Below are 16,470 nucleotides of genomic sequence, written 5' to 3'. Positions count from 1 at the left end.
CTTGCATTAGTGTAGTACATTTGTTATAATTCATGAAAAACACTTTTATAATTGTGCTACTAACTATAGTTCATCCTTTACAATAGGTTTCACTGTGTTGTTCAGTCCTATCTTTTAATTTTTATTCTAGTAACACATATATGACATAAAATTTCCTCTTTTAACGCCATTCATGTATATACTTCAGTGCCGTTAATTACACTCACAGTGCTGTGCTACCATCACCACCATCCATTTGGGAAACAATTTTTTAAAAAGTTCTTTTCCATTCTCTAAATTATTTCTGCTTCCTCTGGGGTCAGTTTTCCAGCATTTTGTTTGGTTTTCCATCTTGGCCCATCTTTCTCATGAAACAGCATCTGATAAACCTTGGCTGTCCTTTTTGAAAGGATGAGGTCACTTAATATAAAAGTTGTAGGGCTTTCCTATCCTACGGAAAGCACCCCCCCACCTCCCCACATGAAAGCTCTCCCCTGGGTGAAAGTCCACAAAGTGCCCGGTGTTTTGGGTGGGACAAGCCAACTGGCTGCTTTGCTGTAGGGTTTGCAGGGGGGTCAGCAGCCCCCTCAAAATGCAGACGCCTGTCCTTTAGGGCAACACCATCCCCACTGGAAGCACTGGTCTGAGCTCAGTGGGATCCGGAATCACATCCTCTGTTTCCACCACATCCCACTGTGCTGCCCACCAGTGCAGCAGAGGAGCCAACGACAGGGCCACGGAGATGTTCTATGGGATACGTTCATCTTCTTGGCCCCAGTCAAGGTCACTTGGGAAGTCTCTCTACTTATGCAAATACAGGGCAAGCAGGCAGCAGAGAGAAGTGGAGCTCTGACCCAGTGGAGCTCTCAGGAGCCAGAAGAATGTGGAAAGTCTCCATGGACAGATGTGGGATGAACTCATAAACAATATAAATATGCTATTTTTATTTAAAAAAAAAATCACTGAAATGATCAACCAAAAGTCAATAAAAATGTCTGCCCATGGAGGATGGGGGTGAGGTGAAATGGGTTCACTTCTCCAAATATACATTTTTATATAGTTTTCTTAAAGTTCTTGCTTTTGAAGTATAATATATTTCATAATATATTTGAAGTATAATATAATTTATGAAATACATAAATCATAAGGGTACACATCCAGATAACCACCACTGTAGTCAAGAAATAGAATTAAATCAGTCCTGCAGAAGCCCCCTGTGCCAGTTTGGCTCTCTCATGTACCCCAGAAAAGACATGTCTTTTTAATCCAATCTTGTGGGGGCAGAGCTGTTGTGGGGGGACCTTTTGATTAGGCTGTTTCCATGGAGATGTGACCCCGTCCATTCAAGGTGGGTCTTAAGCCCCTTGCTGGAGTTCTCTACAAGAGGATAAAAGACAGAAACATTTTGGAGAGAGTAGAGAGAAGCTAAGAAAGAAAACTCCCTGTGAGAAGCAAGAAGGACCCACAGAAACTGAGAGCCACTTTGAGACCCAGGAGAAGGACCATCAGACGTCTCCATGCGCCTTCCCACGTGACAGAGGAAAATCAGATACCAGCAGCCTCTCCTCCGAGAAGGGATCTACCTCCTGATGCCTTAATTTGGACATTTTCATGGCCTTAGAACTGTAAATTTTTAAACTGATAAATCCCCATTGAAAAAGTCAACCCATCTCTAGGATGTTGCATCCCAGCAGCTTAGCAAACTGAAATACCCACTTTGTGCTTTTTCCAAACTCTACTCCCTCCTTCCTCCCCCAAAATACCCACCATCCTGACTCAACACCATGGATTCATTTTCTCCGTTTTCCAACATGAAATAAATGGAATCAGAAGTATGCGTTTTTTTAACTTGGCTTCTTTCGTTTGACATTAGGTTCTTTTCGTTGCTTTTTGAATATATCACAATTTACCTCTCCACTCTCCTGCTGATGTATTTACATTATTTCCTGTTTCAGGGCTACTACAAGTAATTCTGCTGTGAACATTCCCGCACATTCCTTAGATGCCCAAGTGTCTGTACTTCCAGTGGACCCATGTCTGGGACTGTAGTTACTGCTGGGTGTACGTTCAGCTCTAGGAGATGCTGCCTAAAAATTTTCTGAAGCAGCAGTGCCAGCTTATATTCCTACCGGAGGGGTATGAAAATCACAGTTATTTCACATCTCACCGAGACGTGGTGGTCTCATTCTTTTCATTTTAGCCAATATATACCAGGTGAGTCCTGGGATCGCACTGTGGCCTTAATACGCATTTCCCTCATGTCGACTGAGGTTGAGAATCTTTTCACAGAGTTATTGATCTGGATTTTAAGTGCCTGATGAAATCTCTCACCTATCTTTTTATTGGATTATTTGTGTTCTTCTTATCCTTCTTCTTATTCTTGTTATTATTGTTGGCGTTGATTTGTGGTCTTCCATATATTCCAGGCATGTTCTATTTCAGACACGTGTTGTGACTATTTTCTCCCAATGGACTGAGAGCAGTTTTTTGTTTAGTTTTTGTTTTGCTTCATTCCTGAAATTAGTGGCTTATGTCCCCTCTCTTTTAATTTTTATCTGTCAATTTTATTGATGTTTTTTCATTAGAGAAATTGTAGGTTCATAGAACAATTGTGCATAAAAGACAGGATTCTCATATACCAGCCTGTTATTAACCCCCTGCATTTCTGTGGGTTATTTGTTACAACTGATGCAAATGTCCAAATCAAGGCATCAACAGGCCATGCTTTCTCCCGAAGACAGGCAGCCTCGACTGTCGGCTCCTGTCACACGGGCAGGCACGTGGTGACGTCTGCTGGGCCCTCCCTTCTCTCCCTGGTGTCTTTGCTTCCAGCTTCTGGCTCCAGTGGCTTCCTCTCCATTTTATGGGTGTCCTCTCTCTGCTTCTCTGGCTTTTTTCTCTGCAGCTTTGTCTTGTGTTTCTCTCTCTTTTTTCTACTGTTTCTTTTAGCTTCTTATAATGGACTCCAGTAAAGGGATAAAGACTCACTTGGGGCACATCTCAACTGAAATAACCCAGTCAAGAAGTCCCACCCACAACAGGTCTACACCCACAGGGAAGGATGAGCTTTAAGAACATGATTTTCTGGGGCCCATAAAGCCTTCAAACCATCACAAACCGTATAACAGCACTTTAAATGAGCAAAAGTTTAAAACATTAGCGTGGCACTGTTTCTTATCAATCTTTTCAATTATGGATAGGGCTTTTTTTGTGAATGGTTTAAGAAAACCTCTTACTCCAAGAATGTGGAGATATTCTTCTATAAGTTTTATTATTTCACCTTTTGTATTTAGATCTAAAATCCACTTGAGTTGATCTTTGTGTATAGAGTGAAGTGGGGGTGTCAGGCTTCAATTTCCCCCAAATTTGGATATTCAATTGACCCAATACCATTTGTTTAAAAGACTATCTTTCTCCTCTACTCTGAAGAGCAACTTTCACAATAAATCAGTTGTCCATATATCGTAGGTTCAATTCTGGACACCAAATTCTGTTCTAATGATATATTTGTCAAGCCTTGCATCAAAATTACACTTTTTATTATATTTTTGAGAATTTACTTTGCTCCTTTTTTTCTTCAGTTGTCCTTGGCTATTTTTGGCCCATTGCATTTCTGTATAAATATTAATATTAGTTTGTCAATAGCCTCACAATATCCTGCTGGAGCTTTGAAAGCACTTGCATTGATTCAATAGATCAATTTGAGAGAAAATTGATATTTTTACAACACAGAATCTTCTGATTCATGAGCATCAATGTATCCGTTCATTCATTTAGTCTTTTATAATTCCTCTTGAAAATATTTTAGTTCTCTGGTTTAGGTTTTGGAAATATTTTATTAGACATATTCCTAGTTCTTTGAATTTTCCATTCTCTTGTCAGTGGTACTGGTTTTTAAATTTGTTGTTAGAATATAGAAATTAAATTGATTCTTGTATATTGACACTAAATCAGTGACCTTGCTCAAATTACTTAATAATTCTCATAATTTATTTGTAGATTTTTTGGATTTTCTACACATAAGCATATCATCTTTAAAAAAGAACTGAATCACTCCCTTTTGGCTCATTACATTTTTATTCCCTTTTCTTGCCGTGTTTCACTAACTAGGACCTGCACTAAAATGTGGACTAGAAGTGGGAGTAGGAGGTATTCTTGTCCCGTTCTCAATCTAGAGGAAATGCTTTCAACACTTCATCTTCATATATGATATTTGCTGTAGGTTTTTGTAAATATCCTTTATAATGTCAAGGAAGTTTCCTTATATTACTGGTTCAGTAAGAGTTTTGATCCTAAATGGATCTTGATTTTTGTCAATTACTTTTCCTGAATCAATCGAGAAGGTCATATAGGTTTTCTCCTTTATTCTGCTAATGTGTTGAATTGCAATGATTGATTTTCCAGTGATAAATCAGAATTGCCTTCTTGGAAAAAAACCCAAATCATCGTAATGTAAGACCTTTTTTATATATCACTGGATTGGATTTGGTAATATTTTATTTGGGGTTTTGTATCTATATTCATGAGAGAGATATGCCTTTTAATTTTTTTTCTTATGGTCTCAGATTTTGGTATCAATATGCTGACCTAATAAAATCAACTGAAGAATATCCTTCTCTTTTCATTCTCTGGGAGTTTGATTATGATTGGCATAATTCTTCCTTAGAAATTATATATATATATATATATATATATACACACACACAAACATATGTATATTTGAACATAGTTAAAAGAGGGAATTTTAGGTCGTATATGTGGTACTAGAATGAAAATTTTGAACTATGGAATTGCACAACACAAACAGTGAATGCTAAATTAACCCTTGGACCATAGCTAATAGTACAATTATAAAAATATAGGCTTTCATTCATTGTAACAAATGCACCACACCAATGCAAAGTGATAATAATAGGGTGGTATATGGAATCCTGTATTTTATGTATGATTGTTCTGTAAACCCATAATTTATTTAATAAAAAAAAAAGATCCACTTTAAAAAAAACAAATTTGGAAGAATTTTTCTTCATTTTCTCTGGTGAAGTCACCAAGGTTTAAAGTTTACTTTGAAGGAACGTTTTAATTACAAATTCAGTGTCTTTTATGAATATGAGATGATTCAGGTTTTTCATTTATTTCAGATTTTGTGTTTTCAAGAAAATTGTACATTTCATCTAAATTGACACAAATCTGTTCAAGATACCATCTTATTTTCTTTTTAAAGCGCGCAGGAGGTGTAGTGATGCCCTTTTCTTACATTCCTGATTGTACTAAATTTGTATTTTCTATCTTTTAATTTATTTTTTTATTTAGTATCACTAGAGGCTATTCCATTTGATCAATTTTTTTTAAAAGAACCAAATTTTGTTTTTTCTGATTTTCTCTACTGTACATCTTTCATTTCAATAATTCTGCTTATCTTTACAATTTCCTTCCTTCTACATTTGGCAGCTGTAGTTAGCTCTTCTTTCTCAAATGTCTTGAGATAAATGCTTATATGATTGACTTTTTGTCCTTTTCTAATAAATACATTTAAGGCTATAAATATCAGTCTAATCAATGTGTTAGCCACATCCACAATTTTGGTGTCATGTTTTCATAATCATTGTTTTAAAACATACACTGTGATTTCTTCTTCAACTCATGGATTATTTTATAAGCGTATTGCTTATTTTCCAAACATCTTGGATTTTTAAAGTTATCTTTCTTTCCCAGTGTGGTCAGTGTACTCTGTGTGATTGCAATCTTTTATATGTTGTTGAGACTTTGCTCCTGGCCCAGGGTAGTGTGTTTTGACATATTTTCCACAAGCCCTTGTAAAGAGTGCGTCTGCTCCAGGTTTGGAGTAGTATTCTGTGTATGAATACTCAGTCAGGTCCAGCTGCTTCATAGCAATGTTCAAATCTTCTGTACCTTTCTTGACCCTTTTTCATCTGTTGTTCTCTCAGGTACCGAGAGAGGTGGCTTCAAGCCTTCAACCACGACTGCGGACTTGGCAGTTTCTTCTTTTAGCTTGGTCAGTTTTACTTACAGTTTGAATTTTTATGTAAAATCTCCAAAATTTAAAAGTTGGCCAGTGGTTTCTAATGTATCTTTCCAAAACTGCAGGCAGCAAACCACCCCAAAACCCAGCTGCAGACCCCGCGTCCCGCCCTTCTGCTGCCAGGAACACAGCTTCCCAGGAAGCAGCAGAGGCCCTGGGGGCTCTCCGGAGCCAGGCGGGCCCTAGCACTTCCCAGGCCTTCCCCCAAGAGTGGGAGACACCCCTCCCCGGCCCTGCTCCCCCAGACACTCACCTTGCATCCCCGACGGCCCAAAGTCCTGCCGGGTGAGGAAGATGGCGTGATCGTGGTACTCGTCGTGGTCCGTGTCCGGCTTCTGCTGGAGGTAGGCCCAGCGGCAGACGTTCTCCAGGCTCTGCGAGGGATTCCCGAGCTCGATGAGGCTCACGGACTGTGGGGAGATGGAAGAGAGAGGGGTTAGCAGAACACGGGGTGCTCTATTCTAGCTGCTAGGCTGCCAAATGCACTCGATCAGGAACGGGCTGGCTCCAAGCAACGGGGATTTATTAGCTTACAAGCTTGCAGTTCTGAGGCCATGGAAAGGTCCAAATCAGGGCATTGTCAGGCGATGGTTTCTCCCGGAACACCGGCGGCTGGGGATCCTGGGCTCCCCCGCCACATGGCCAAGGCCCATGGCATCTGCTGGGCCCTCTCTTCTCTTCCTGGTTCTGTCACTTTCAGCTTTTGGCTTCCATGGCTTTCTCTCTCAGCTCCTTCGGCTTTTTCTCTCCCCATATTCATCCATTATTAAGGACTCCAGTAAGAGGATTAAGACTCACCCTGGGCCATGCCTTAAATGAACTAACGCAACCACAAGGTCCTACTTACAACAGCTTTACCCCACAGCAAGGGATTAGCTTGAAGAACGTGGTTTTCCAAGGTCCATCCAGCCTCAGACCATCGCAGGTGGGGTCCGTCATCCATTTGGACTTGACTGAGGCTGCACAAAGCCCCTGGCCCAGTCACACTTGAGACCTGCTTTTCATGTGGTTCCATTCTTCCGAACAGAAGAAGAAGTTCCCCGCTCACCCACCTACCTGAGTTTCCACACAAAATCACCCCACTTTTCAGGTGCGGTGTGGAAACAAAGCTCAGAGGTCATCTATGGGTTCATTCAGATAGCCCATTAACCTCATTTCTAGGGGTGACTCCACCCCCAAAGAGAGCACAGATCTGGAAAGATCCAGGGCTGGGGGGACAGAAACCTCAATATGGCATGCAAGCCCAGAGAGGTGGGGAATGACCTTATGTTTTTCCCCTGGTTGTAGATATTTATAGAAAACAATCCAATTGAAGGCAAAAACTGCAGGGGCCTAAACAGATCATTTCCATAGGGACCACGGATGGGCAGTCACTGGGGATGGTCACACCCCATGGTGGGCCCCGACACAGACCCACAGCCAAAGCTGGCAGGTGGACTAATGGGACGGAAAGCCCACACCGCACCATGGTCTGACACACATCCTCTCAGTTAGACTTCATGCCACCCCATGAGAGAGGATGCTTTCACAGGCGGGAAACTGAGGCTTGTCACACCACCAAGAGGTGGAGGACTTGAAATCTGAACCCAGAAATTCTGAACCCAAAGTCTCTATTCCACCCCCCCTGCCCTAAACTGCACACTTTCTTTCTCTGTGACCGTCATCCTGGGCATTCTGGTTTCTGCTCTCACTGCACAGTCTCCCCCCAGGGAAGAGACCTGGGCATGCTCTTTTCCCTCTGAGGAAATATCTGTTCCATACAGGAGAGACAGGCAGAACTCAGCTGGTATGTGTGCAGGTTCTGCTGCTTCTCCTCCACACAGCAACCATCAAGACTGGTCATGTATTTCTCTTTGTGTGCTTAAGTTGCAAGGGGTAGACACAGGGTAAGGTTAACAAGCCAGGTAGTTCCAGAAGAAGCAAGAGGGACTCAAGGCCAGGGAGGGCACGTCAGGACTGGAGTCACACGTGCTAAGTCAACGACATACAAGATGGCGGATCGGTTCCTGGGTTGCAGGAGCAGAGCCAACGGCGCAGACTTTGTCTCCTGCTCCTGGGAGATGCGCTCACTCATCCTTAAAAGACATTAATGACTTGTAAGGAAGTAAGTCACGGACCAGAGAGAGACCAGGTGATCAGGACCTGTCGGCCGGCCCAAGGGAAGCTGGGGAGGAGGAGAGATGGTGCACGCCCTGCTTCCTGGTGACAGGCAGGAGCATGTGACTAGCTCTGGCCAATGAGCTGTGAGCAGGAGTGACCTGTGCCTCTTCCTGGCTGGGGCATTTAACTGCCCACGTGACACCCTCCAGCGAGCCCGCTTCTCTCTGGCCACATGGACCGGAGATGTCGAGGCAGTGGCTGCTCTGTCACCCAGGCCCTGAGTGATGATGACAGAGTCCTCTGCAATTCACAGAGAATATATAGCATGAGCAAGAAATAAACACTTTTTGTTGTTTGAAGCCACTGGAAAGTGGAGGTTGTTTCTGCAGCCGAACGTCACCCACCCTGACGGATACGGGGGGAACAGAGGAAGGTCGTGGGCATCTCTAGGATATCCAAGCCTGACTCCTGCAGTTGCATCCACTGAGTCCAGCCAGAAAGACACACCCCAGAGCAGGCATGAAACACACAAACCACGTGTAAGGCCAAATTCTGCCCCCAGGTCACCAGGGCGAGGGTCCGGTTCTCGGTGGGTGTCTCTCCTCCACTTCCTTCCAGACTGGGCCCAACGCCACCCTCATCCCAGGCCCTGGCTCCTCCTGGTTCAGCCCAGCTTCCTGGCCGCTTTCTTGGCAGCCAAAGCACATTCGCTGCTGTGGCAGGATAATTTATTGGAATATTGATTTGTGTTTTTGCTCTTGCTTGTTTCTCCTTCATCCATTCCAAGAAGGCGGGCTGCTATTTTTATGTTCTCCAGCCCAAAGGGGGCTTGTGCTATTGGAACAAGTTGTCTGGGACCCTATTCCAAGTTTGTGGGTTCTGAGGAGACTCCGTGGGTACCCCAGGGGAAGGGGCACAGGCAGAGCAGAGAAGTCAACCCTGGGGAGAGAGGGAGCCCTGGGGAGGCAGGACCCCAGAAAACAAGGAGCACACACTGGGCCCTGGGAGACGGCCTCGTGGATGTGGGACCCTGTTCCGGTTTGCTAATGCTGCCATTATGGAAAATACTAGAAACAGATTGGCTTTTATAAAGGGGGTTTATTTGGTTGCAAGTCTACAGTCCTAAGGACATAAAAGTGTTCAGACTAAGACATCCACAAGAAGATACCTTCACTAAAGAAAGGCTGATGGTGTCCAGAACACCTCTGCCAGCTGGGAGGGCACGTGGCTGGCGTCTGCTCATCCTAGGTTGTGTTTCAAAATCACTTTCTCCAAAATGTCTCCCTTAGCTCTTGTGTGTTCTTAGTTCTTTCTCACTAAATGTCTGGAGGTCCTGTCTTAGCATATCTCGGGGCAAACTCTGGGCTTCATCTCTTAGCTTAACATCTCCAAACATCCTACTATCTGCATCTCCAAGCATCTCAAAGTGTCAGTGTCAGCAAGCATCTGGGCCTGTGTGGTTCTTTTTAAAGGATCCCAGTAAACTTATCAAGACCCACCCTGGATGGGCGGCACCACACCTCCATGGAAATAATTCAGAGTTACCACCTACAGCTGGGTGAGTCACATCTCCATGGTAACAATCAAAAGCTTCCAACCTAATCAAGACTAATACATCTGCCCCCACAAGACTGCATTAAAGAACATGGCTTTCTCTGGGGGACATAATACATCCAAACCAGCACAGACCCCCAGAGAAGTCAAGGAAGAGGGCTCTCTCGGTGTCCGTGGGGCATCTGGAGACCCAACCCATCACCGAGATCTTGAGTTACAAGATGGAGGAGTTGTCTGTACTTCATATTTCTCTGCACTTCTCCAAACTTTTTCAAGGTTCTGGCTTATCTCCAGTGGGCTCAAAGGAACCAGAGGACACGGTCCACATGGTTAGGACATCACAGACACCTGTTAAGCGGCCTTCACCCAGCCCTCACCGACTCCCATCTCCTTCTCTGGGGAAGTAACAAACGCACACTAAGCGGCCATCCTCCGGCCTTCCTCTCCCCTCCTCCTTTCCTGTTGTGTGCCCTTCCACAACCTGGGGGAGATGTGAAGTCTATGGAAGGAACTTCCAGACCTTAAACCCGACACCAGCGACAAGCAGCCCCAAATGCCCATCAGAACAGGAATTCTCGGCAGTGGGACCCCTTCTCCCGAGGTGGATACACCACACTCAAACAGGCTAGATTGGTCTCTCTTCTCTGGTGCCAAGCGGGGCGTGCGAGCTGCTGCCGACAGACCCTAAACCCGAGCAGCTTTTGGCCACCCCGGGAGACCGGCCACACTGGGACTTCTTCCCCTGCTCTCAGGGACTCTCTCTGCTGTGTAAGTGACAAGGCGATTTGCCCTTTCCGGACTTGATTCTGTCCAACAAAGGGGTCACTTGCTGAAGGTGTCTGTAGTGCTCTGCCTTGTGCTCCCACAACACACTGTCGTAGCAACTCACTCCACACTCATCTCTGCCGGATCTGGAACATTCAAGAGGGTGGGGGGTCCCGGGGGTCAGCTTGCCTCCAGGGCTCCTGTCCATCCACCAGATGTTGGACTTTGTGCCCAGTGGCAGAGGTCAGTGAGGAGGGAGGTGGATGGAAGGGGACAGGGTGAGGGCTGAGATTATGGGGTTGTCCTCGAGTCAGGTCCATGAGGGTGGCGGAGATGAGTAAGGGAGGTGTCAGGGCTGGAGGGTGGGGGAGGCACCTGGGTCTCTCACGTGGGTGACAGGTGGCAATGGGGATGACGGAGAAGGGGCAGGCTTGGCAGGTCCATGGGGTAGGACCACAAGCGCAGTAGGGGGAGTGTGGGGTGTTGCAATGCCCCGGGGACACAGCCGTGGGGATCATCATTCCTTGCCCAGGTGGCTCACTTGGGAGGAGCTTGGCAACACTGCTTCTGGGGAGCTCTCCTGCTTCTCAGGGGACAGGCTCGATGAGCAATCAGACCAGGTGCTCTGCTCCAGTCCAGCCAAAGGCGGTCTGTAACCCAAGTCAGGCTGATGGAGCAGAGGTTCAGAAGGACCGAGACTGGCTGAAGTGGATTCACCTCGTGGCAGCCCTCCAAGGAGACCACCCACTAGCTCCTCCTTTTGATAGCCCAGGCCCTCCCTTTCCTCCACCTGCTCCTTGCACTTTGTGAGGGCCGCCCCGTGGTAAATTCACTTTCTGCCTGGGTAAGCCAGGAGAGTACCCAGGAGACACAGATGTCCGTGCGGAAACACCCGGGAGCAGCTGGGGGCAGGTCGGGGCCCTTTAAGATGGGTCCCCGTTCTCAGATCACCCAGGCCCCACCACACAGCACGTGAGCTGTAGCTTTCCCTGGAGTGTGGGGGAGACTCATACACTTCTTCTATCCTGATCACCTCTCCTCAGAAGTGAAGAAACACGGAGAGGCTGGGCGAGCTCCCACTGAGGAGGATTTTTATACCCAGCTCACTTGGTTCACTGGCAGACCCTCCACCAGCCGGAATGCATCTCTCTCCTGGATTCCTGCTCACCTCAGCATCTGTTTGGCTGGAGTGTTTAGGAAAATTGTTTTGGATGACTTCATGTCCCCAGGCAGGTGGGGGTGGGGGTCGTGATTCGGACCCCTGGGCCATGATCTCCCCAAGGAAGTAGCACTCCCGGGGTCAGCAAGGGCAGTGGCTGTAGGACCAGCTGTGGACCTCGTGGACCAGCTGACTGTCTCCTCCAGAGCAGAGCTGCTGGCCTCAGCCTCCCAGAGCCAGCTCCAGTGGTGCAGGGGACCAGGCTTTCCTCACCGCGGGCTGGGTGGGAGCTGCTGGGTCCATTTCCAGAGCAGCTGATGGCCTCGGGGCCCTGGGGGCTGGACTGTCTTCAGTAAGAACAGCTTCCAGAACTCCCCACCCAAGCCTGGGGACCCCAGGATGGCCAGGCCCTGAGAAGGCTGCAGGATGGGGGATGTGAGCCACAAACCTGACCCAGCCCAAGGGGTGGGCACAGTCCTGAACAGGCTGGCATCTCCCCACCCCCCCACCACTAATCAGCTCAGAGCATGGGAACAAGTGGGCTTTTCCACCCGGGAGCCCCAGGACAGGTAGCCATAACCCCAGGGGGGCTCTACCGTCCAAAGTCTCCAGCTGGGCATGGCACCTCCGAGCCCAGGACCCAGGCTGGCCCGAGTGGGTCCTTCCACTCTGCCCTCCCCCCAGCAGGAACGCTCGTGCAGGGACCCTCCCCCTCTGGTATCCTCAACTGCTGTGAGCGCCGACGCAGCTCCATCCCGAGACCCTTCTCTCCCTGCTGGCTCACGGGCTGCCCAGCCCCCAGCCCTGGGTGAGAGGACTTGCCTGCAGGGCCCTGGTGTCCGCTCACAGAGAGCAGAGAGCAGGTCCAGAGGCCTCTAGGGAGAGCCCTCATCCTGGGAGGGGGAGAGCTGCTCGCCGCATGTTCCCTGCAGGGCCAGGGCAAAGACAAGGGAACGCTGGGGGTCCCAGAACCTCAGGCCCAGTCGGCGGGGTCCTCAGGGAGCAGCCAGGAGCTTACGGGGCCCCAGGGGCCTTGCGTGAGGGCAGCGATAAGAGGGGATGGGCGAGGCCACCGGGTCCCTCTCCAGGGCCACCCCTCCGGAGCGCGGGGAGGGAAAGGATGGCAGCCCCGACGCGGCCGCTGGGTGGCGCCGCTGCTCCAGGGACGGCGGAGCCGGGGATCCCCCCACCCCCCAATCGGGCGGGACAGCGGGGCCAGCCTGTGGGGTCCCCGCCGGAATAAATCGATCACGATCTGTCAAAACATTCTGTCCCGTCCTTGCTTTCTGAAACGCGGCTTGTTTACTCGCGGACGAGCTTGGTAATTCATGCACGTCCCTCCTCAGACAGGCAGGCAGGGAGGGGGCCGCAGCCCGCAGGACGTCTGCACCGACGGGCAGCAGGTGGCTCTGCGCGGCCCTGGACGCGAGCCGGCGACACACGCACGCACGCACCTGCAGACCCCAGGCCGCCCAGCAGAGCCGCCGACAGGTGACAGGTGCGGCTCACCTGGGCGGCAGGTGGGTCCTGCAGTGGGAGCTCTGGCTCCACCTCGCACCTGCTCCGGGGCCTTGGGGCAGCCGCCTCCGGGCCCTTGGCTCTGGTTCCCCGTCTGCAGCAGGGGCACCACTTCGGCCGAGCCGGGAGCCGGGGGCTTCGGTCCATGGCAGCCAGGAAGGGCGTGCTGTGGGCGCCCACCACCGTGCCTCACCCCCGTAACCGTCACGGTGAAGATGACAAAGGGGGCCATGACTCCGGTCCTGGGGGAGCTGGCTTCAGCCTCCCGAGGCCTCCTCCGGCCCCGGAGATGTTTCTTCCTCTGATCACCCCTTGCAAACACAGCAGACAGGGCAGCATCTGTTCGCAAGTGCACGGCGTGTGGGGTTCAGTCGAGCAGAGGGCAGCACTGGCATTTTGGGGGGATAATTCTTGGTGGGAGGGGACCATCCCGGGCAGTGTGGGATGTTTAGCAGCACCCTGATCTCTACCCACCAGGTGTCTGTAGCACCCCTGCTCCCCCACACCCAGTTATGACAACCAGAAAGGTCTCCAGGTGTTGCCAAATGTCCCCCAGGGGTCAAAACTGACACCCCCCAGCAAAGTGCCCGACAGAGAGTGAGTGGGAAGGAAACTGAAGCTCAAGCTCCTCAGCTCGCCCGAACAGCAGTATTCTCCCAGAACAACGGGCTCTGCCGCTGTGTGCCCTTGGGTTGGTCGCTCACCCTCTCTGAGTCAATGTCTGTGTATCAAATGGGGATGATGCCACTAATTACCCCAGAGGTAAAGGGACGGAATCCACATAAAGGGCTGAAACGCTGCCCGACACCCTACACAGGGCAACCACCATTTGCCCCTTTGCTACTGGCACAGACTTTAGGTGCTGGGGTTTTACAGACCTCATCTGATCGGGGACACTTAAGTCTCAGGCAAGTTAAGTGACTTGCTTGAGGTCCCACAACAAGCCTTGAGGGGACCAGAATCGAGCACCAGGCGCCCCAGAGGCCAGGCCCCGTGCCCTCACGTTCCGCTCACGGGGGCCTGCGTGGGATCCGGCTGGCTTGCTACACAAATCTCCCCTGCAAGCGTCTCGGACTGTACTACGAGGGAAGGCCAGAGGGCATGCCCCTTACTTCTGAGCCCAAGGGTCCATTCGTGAGGCTATTTCACGTCAGGCATCCCTGCCCTGACTCGCCTCCAGCTGCCCCTCGCCCGGACGCAGATGGGGAAACTGAGGTCCAGACCAGGCAGCGAAAGACCCAACACACCCCAAGTGGACGGTGGCCTCTGTCCACCAAACCCAGCCCCCAAGACCCTCTTCTCTCGCCTTCCCCCGAGAGACTCACAATCAGAACCCCCAGACCCTTCACCCCACACGCTGAAACATTCCAGCAGGCTCTCCACATTTTGCGCTAACCCCGTGTTTCAAGGCATGACACTTCATGCCGTTCTCTGATTACCCCCAAATCCCTGGTTTCCACGGGCTTTCATTTCCATCATCCTCGGAAACATTTCAAATGAGAACAGTTCAGTCGCTTTGGTACCTTCTCAAAAAAAATCAATTGAAAAGCCAGTTGCTATGCAACCCTCAAGCCTTGCCAGAGTTCTGCTCCCTGGCTGATAGCATATCTTATAAAATAAGATAATCTCTTTTCTCTTGCTTTTTTTTTTTTTAAGAAATGGAGAAAAATGTTGTTTTAGGGAAAACTTGAGATAACTCGGAGGCTTCTCATAAGCTGGAAGACAAACAACATGTCATTCATACAAGTGCTGCCAATTTTGTCCTGGCTCCAGCTTGGTGGGCTGGGGACAGGCAATGGGGGAACGGAGATGGGAGGAGCTGGTCTATTTCAGTTGCAACTTAGAATGTATAATAAGGGCTGAATACCTGGGCCTGCTTTCTGTCCCAAGGCTGGGCCACAGCCAGACCTCGGAGGGCACACTGCCCAGCCTCCCTCTCCTTGCAGGAACCCTGGCTACAGCCGACTCTGCCATGCTTAAATTCTCCCGGAGATGGGGACCTCACTCCTTGATGGTAAACCAAACTTATCACAATTCATACTTACCATGAGCTAAACTCTATCCCCAGCCCCCTGTTCTGGTTTGCTAATGCTGCCATTATGCAAAACGCCAGAAATGGATTGACTTTTACAAAGGGGATTTATTAGGTTACAATTTTGCAGTTCTAAGGCCATAAAAGTATCCAAACTTAGGCATCAACAAGAGGACACCTTCAATGAAGAATGATGAATAGTGTCCATAACACCTCTGTCAGCTGGGAAGGCAGGTGGCTGGCGTCTGCTGGTCCTTTGCTCCCAGGTTATGTTTCAAAATGGCTTTCTCCAGAATGTCTCGGCTTCTGTCTCTCTTAGCTTCTCTCTTTCAGCTCCTGTGCATCCTTGGTTGTTTCTCCCAGGGCATTTCTCTCTAAGCATCTGGGGGTCCTCTCTTAGCTTCTCTGAGGCAAACTCTGGGCTTCAACTCTTAGCTCAGCATCTCCAAATGTCCTGTCTGCATCTCCAAGCATCAGTGTCTGTGTCAACTCTTAGCTTCTCTCTTAAATACTCCAGTGAACCAATCAAGACCACGCTGAGTGGGCAGGGCCACACCTCCATGAAAGTGATCTAATCAAAAGTCTCACCTACAGTTGGTGGGTCACATCTCCATGGAAACACTCAATCAAAATGTTATTGGATTAAAAAATCATGGCACTCCACTTCGTCTAGTTTGTGGATGGATGAGTAGAAAAATAGGGGAAGGAAACAAACAGACAAAGGTACCCAGTGTTCTTTTTTACTTCAATTGCTCTTTTTCACTCTAATTATTATTCTTGCTATTCTTGTGTGTGTGCTAAGGAAGGTGTCAGGGATTGATTTGGGTGATGAATGTACAACTATGTAATGGTACTGTGAACAATCGAAAGTACAATTTGTTTTGTATGACTGCGTGGTATGTGAATATATCTCAATAAAATGAAGATTAAAAAAAAAAAAAAAAAAAAGACATAATGCTGAGCGAAATAAGCCAGGCACAAAAAGAAAGATATTGTATGTTACCACTAATGTGAATTCTGTGAAAAATGTACAATGTTTTATACTGTAGAATGTAGGGGACCTAGAGATACCAATTAGTGGAGGGGGAATGATAATCTAATAAGAACAGATAAACTATGGAGGGTAATCTCAATGTTATGGGAATGCTCAGGAATGATTATGGTTTGTAAACTTTCTTGGATATAGTAAGATCATGTAGGAAGCAATAGAGTTATTTTAGGTTTTTTTTCCTCTTATTCTTTTGTTTTCTTAGGGGTTGTTAATTTTCTTGGGATATGGTAGGAACATGTTGGAAGCAATGTAGTTATTTTAGATTATTT

The 16,470-nt window shown here is 48.2% G+C and overlaps 1 protein-coding gene across 1 annotated transcript in view; it reads right to left on the bottom strand.

Annotated features, from left to right (window-relative positions):
* Nucleotides 1-16,470, bottom strand: part of ADAMTS2 (ADAM metallopeptidase with thrombospondin type 1 motif 2) — a 227,643-nt gene that overhangs the window by 46,692 nt on the left and 164,481 nt on the right. Inside the window, 1 exon segment of the mRNA XM_037817818.1 lies at nucleotides 6,276-6,432. Coding sequence (XP_037673746.1) covers nucleotides 6,276-6,432 — 157 coding nt within the window.

This window comes from Choloepus didactylus, chromosome 24 (assembly GCF_015220235.1).
Source record: "Choloepus didactylus isolate mChoDid1 chromosome 24, mChoDid1.pri, whole genome shotgun sequence".
Lineage (NCBI taxonomy): Eukaryota > Metazoa > Chordata > Mammalia > Pilosa > Megalonychidae > Choloepus > Choloepus didactylus.
Note: the sequence above shows the minus strand (reverse complement) of the source record. Positions and strands in the feature narration are given on the sequence as shown.